Source organism: Leptonychotes weddellii, chromosome 9 (assembly GCF_054177405.1).
Source record: "Leptonychotes weddellii isolate Sample4059 chromosome 9, ASM5417740v2, whole genome shotgun sequence".
Classification (NCBI taxonomy): domain Eukaryota; kingdom Metazoa; phylum Chordata; class Mammalia; order Carnivora; family Phocidae; genus Leptonychotes; species Leptonychotes weddellii.
In genome coordinates, this window is record NC_138377.1 from 102,869,342 (window position 1) to 102,874,526 (window position 5,185).

At 42.4% G+C, this 5,185-nt stretch overlaps 1 protein-coding gene across 2 annotated transcripts in view; it reads right to left on the minus strand.

Moving 5' to 3' along the window:
- The window catches only part of RCN2 (reticulocalbin 2), a 15,912-nt gene extending 11,515 nt beyond the window's left edge, over positions 1-4,397 (minus strand). Inside the window, exons 1-3 of one of the 2 annotated variants that reach the window (XM_081829632.1) lie at positions 4,063-4,397; positions 3,596-3,701; positions 723-919 (exon numbers count right to left, since the gene is read on the minus strand). In XM_081829632.1, the coding sequence (XP_081685758.1) occupies positions 723-919; positions 3,596-3,701; positions 4,063-4,338 (579 nt within the window). In that variant the 5' untranslated portion in view covers positions 4,339-4,397. The remainder of the gene's footprint in view (positions 1-722; positions 920-3,595; positions 3,702-4,062) is intronic. The other variant, XM_081829631.1, reaches the window with a different exon arrangement.
- Positions 4,398-5,185: the final 788 nt, after the last annotated feature.

The window sequence follows — 5,185 nt, forward strand, 5'->3', positions numbered from 1 at the left end:
CTCAGTCTTAAAAAGGAAATTCTCACACACAACATTATGAGAACATTATGTTAAGTGAAGTAAGCTACTCACAAAAAGACAAAAATATGTATGATTCCACTTATATGAGGTACCAAGAGGAGTCAAATTCAGAGACAGAAAGTAGAATGGTGGTTGCCAGGGGCCTACAGGCGAAGGAATGGGGAGTTGTTTAATGGGTTTAGAATTTCAGTTTTGCAAGGTGAAAAGAGTTCTGGAGATGGGTTGTATTAACAGTCTGAAGGTACTTAACACTATGGAACTGCACACTTAAAAATGGTTAAATTTTATGTGTATTTTATTACAATTTAAAAAATTTTGTATTATTTTATATAAAACTCTTCTGTTTAAAAATGGGAATCGGCCTCTATATTCTTAGTAACTATGATATAAAACTGTTCAATTATAACAAAAAATAAAATATTGAGATATATATTCAAAATACACTAAAAAGCAACTCAAAATGAGGACAAATGATGCCGCTGAGAAAAATAGATGCAAGGATAATTTAGGTAGTGCAGAATAAGAGGTCAAAATCCCGCTAGAAAGGAAATCATCAAAATGACCAGTGAAGTGGAACAGGTGATTGCCCAGAGAACAAGGCAACCCCAGTCTATGAGCTCAGGCCCTCTTGTGCTCATTCATGCAGGAAGGAAAAGTGAACTGATATGATCAAAAGGAACAACTTGCGCACTGGTACTCACCTGCCTAAAAGACTCCTCTTCTGCATCATCCAGCGCAGTGTTCTCATCAAAGTCGATCACACGATCATACATCTGAATGTTGTATTCATCCCATGACACACTACCATCACTGTTTTTGTCATATTCAACAAACTGTTGTTTTGCTTCTTGCATAGCATAATGTTTAAAAGACATCTGAATCCACGAACTGAGTTCGCCTGTGAGAATTTCCCAGAACACAAATGAATGTTGACAATAATTCTGATATTTACAGAAGTGAAGGTTTCTAAACTTTCTCTAAAAGAAAACAAAAATCTTGAGTGTTTTCAAATACTGAGTGAGAACTAGCCCAGTTGTATCCATAGAAATAGGAGTAGAAGGTGTGAGAGTGGTTTGGAGTCCAAGAATATAACAATATGTGATCCAAATAGAATGCAAGGTCCTTGAGTAGAGTTTGGGTATGTTTTGTTCATTGAGGTACTCTAAATTCCTAGAAAGTACCTGGCTCAATCAGTTATTTGTTAAATGAATTACCACTTGGCCAAAATAGTACTTGACTTTTAAAAATTATCATCCACAAAATTGCAGATAACGTTTGCTAACTAACACAGATCTCTCAGGAGGTACAAATACGTTAATAATGACCTATTTATTCTAATATGTATTAGAAAAAAGTGTTTTCCATTTATGAAAGTAATATAAAGTTTACCTTTAAAATAAATTTTATGTTGAGTTGAATCAAAACCATATTAAGGAAATAATAGATGGTAAGTAGCTAGGGCCTAAATTGTGAAAATGTATTCAAGTGACTGAAGTTTGAGAAACATTGTTACAGTATATGTCCTTCAACCATCATAAAACTTCTGGAGAAAATTTTAACAAAAGTATGGGTAGCATTTATGACTTAAGCCCTTCTTGCAACAGCTCTGTCTTGGTACCTGAAGACATGGGGGAAAGTTTCTAAATCTCTAATGTCCACATTCAGGTCAACTTTAAAAAATCTATTCAGAGATATTTACTACACTGCATTATAGAAAAAAGGTGGTAGGGAGAAGAACATGAATATTTGCAAGGATAGCAAGAGTTCAACATTTGGTTTAAAGGTTACACACCATTTGGTTTAAAGAGTGGTACCCCTTTATTGGTCTGGGGGAGGTCAGGTGAATAGAAAAGTAAAGACACTTTGTCTCTCCTGAAACTCTAAATTAAGGCAGAATTACAATTATTATAGCAACCATATACTGAACAATTATTATATATCAGGTCCTCCATATATGTTGTCTCTGATCTTCAAAACAAGGCAATTCTTATCATTTTCCATTTCCATTTCTAATCTAATCTATTTTACAGTTTAAGAAATTGCCATTTGGAATTGAGGACTCACAGGTGGTAAGTAGCAGAATCCAGATTCAAACCTATGTTTGGTTCCAAAGCCCAAACTCCTTCCACTGAATTTTGTTCTCTTTCAAGAACCTGAGTCCAGTCCTGGACTTTAAAGTGCAAATTAGCGAACTTCTCTGAAGGGTCCTACAAGTACAATGAGGGTTTCTTCTGGTTTATTTAAAGAGATCATCGTGACATAATAGAATACAGAATGGAAAAGGGGCCAGAAACATGGGGTCACACTTCAGCTCTGTCATAAGGGGCAAGTTTGCCCTCTCAAGTTTTTCTCTCATATGTAAAATGAAGATTTGAACTAAGTTCCTTTTAACTTTAAAATTTTTTAAAGTTTACTATTAAATATTTGAATATTTACAGGCCTTTACAGACAGGTACCACAGTCTTCCAAATCAATTTTTTCTGTGTGCTTGCTAGTGTAACCAAAGATGGACAGACCTATTCTTAGTGGACAACTACAGTCTAAAGCTTTTGTTTTTATTTAGAGAAACCAAAATCTTAATATTCCCGAGGGCACCAATTTTACTGACAACGCATCTTAAATTTACCAATTAGTTTGCAATTCTCTCTCCAGCAACTTCAGTCCTTAGATGGTAAGCTATAAGAGTTATAGCAAAATATCTCCTGAATTTTTTTTGAAGATCAATTTGAAAAGCTGATACGGTTCACCACTTGAATTAAGCAATGAGGAGAGACAGTTGCAAAGCAACTGAATATTCTTTTAATATTCTGTGCATTTCATTTCTGACTGGAGAAACTACCTAAGAGCACTCAGATTTTTTTTTTTTTTTAAAGTAAGCTCTACACCCAACCTGGGGCTTGTACTCATGATCCAGAGATCAAGAATTGCATGCTCCAGCCAGTCAGGTGCCCCTCAGACTTTTTTTTTTTTTTAAGTGAAGGATATTAAAAACTGAATTAAGAGCAAGAAATTTGGATTCTAGTCCTGGCTTTGCCACTCATTTTAGAAAGGCACTTACCCCTCTGGACTTCAGTATCTTCAGCTCTACAAAGAGAGGTGGACAAGATGATTCTAAGACCCCTACCAGCTGTAATAATTTGTGATTATCATAAATTCACATGCAACAGGTCTTTTTCCACTTAAAAAAAGATGCAAATCCTTAAATTCCTAATGAAACATATTTCAAAAGAGCAATAAATCACGTCATGCCATAAGAAGGTTTCTGACATATTGTTGACACTGATAAAAGTCATATGAGGAATACGGTGTTTGTTCAGTGTATGACTTGCACATATCGACTGAGTCAACGATGTTTATGTATTACTGGAGAAAGTCCTGATTTTTACTTGGGACCTCTATCTAAAGATTTTCAGATATAAACCTACTCAGCATGTCTTTTTCCCCTTCTCACAGTACACTCTCATTTGTTGCAACACTAGCAATCTACACGCAACAGACAGCCCTGCTTAAATGTTCGTGTTTCCGTCTCCTACAAAGGGACTTCTCCATTGTTAGTTGTGTAGGACGTCCTTACTTTCCGTGAGAAAGCCATCTGAGTCCAAGTCAATTTTCTTTATGATTGACTTCAGTCTTTTGTGTTGCTCTTCGGGGGAGAGTTTAACATATTCATCGACTTCTTCCTTCAGGGGGGTAAGCGATACACAGAGGGATAGAGCATTACTATCAGTGGGGCAAAATGGTGGAAAAAAAATAAGGCTACCAGAAGCCTTCTCTGTCCAGGGTTTTTGGGGTGACCCACACCTGTTCTCCAAGGCCCTTGCCTCCTACACACCCTCAGTGACCATGCCCCGTGTCGGGAGGGTGGAAGGGATCCGGCTCCCGGGCCGCGCTATTTCCTCAGGCGTAGAGGCCTCGGGGTCCCCCATGGTCAGGCCGCCCGGGCCAGGCCTAGCCTGGCCGCCCCTCTTTGTCCCGGGACAAAGCCCGCGGAAGCCGCGGTTCGAGGCCCGACCCTCCCAGCCCCGAGCCTGGCCACCTCACCTGGCCGCCCAACAGCGCCTCACGGTCGTAGTCGCTGCGGTGCTCGCCCTGCGGGTAGTGCAGCTCCTCGGCGTCCCCGGCGCTGGCTACCGCAGCGCACAGCAGCAGCAGCCCCAACGCCGCGGGCCTCGGGCCCAGCCGCATCGCTCCGGCCCGCCGCGGACACAGAGAGCGGTAGAAGGAGGCCGGCGGGGGCTCAGGCCCGCGGCTGCGCTCCGCGGGCGGCTGCGGACTGGCGGCGCGGCGTACGTGGGGAGGAGGGAACGCGACGCGCATGGGGCGGTGGCCGCCGTTACTCGGGCTCGCGCAGCTTGGCGCCTGAGCGACAACTGCGGTGATGGGGTTGGCCAGGCCGAGGCCTATATGGCCCGGCGGAGGGGCGGGGCGCCAGGCCGCGCCGCTGATTGGGCCGCACGGCGCTGGGGACCGGCCGCGGCGCTGTGGCGGTCCGCTGCGGGCCCAACGGCTCCTCGGTTCTAGCGGTGGCTGCCGGGAGGGGAGAACCCCGCGGGCGCCTTCCTCTGCCCCTCCGAAAACATGCCCCCACCTTTCTCCCGCCCTGTCTCTTCCCGTCGGCCTTGTTACTGCCAGAAATTCTCTGTCCAGTCCATGTGTCCATCCGGCTTGCATCAATGAGAAAGGCTGCAGATTTGGGTGAAAAAAAAAATATGGTACCTAGAAAAATGTTTGCCTTGAGGAACCAACCTACAGTATGCATTTCTCAGTCTTCAGTGCATGCCTACTTATTTATTTCACCAGAGCAGGACGAACAAACCCAGCTACCGAAGCCAGGTATTTTTATCTGATGCTCAATTTCGTGACTTACAAGTTCTGTGAGCTTGGCCAAGTTACTTGGCCCTTGAAAACCTGTTTGCTTATTTTTAAAATGGGCATAGTAATAAGATGACCTTAAAGAGTTGTGAAGATTAAATTAAATAATATAATGCGTTTAGACAGTAGCTGCCACATAGGGTAAAGTGTTCAATAAATATGAGCTTACATCCATGTGGGTAGAAAAGCAGATGATTGTACAGAAGGAATAGCTTAGCAAGTACCCAGGAAAACCTTTATGGCTAGAATGCATATAACTCGTGGCTTCTATGCCATGTCTGTCTGCAGGTCT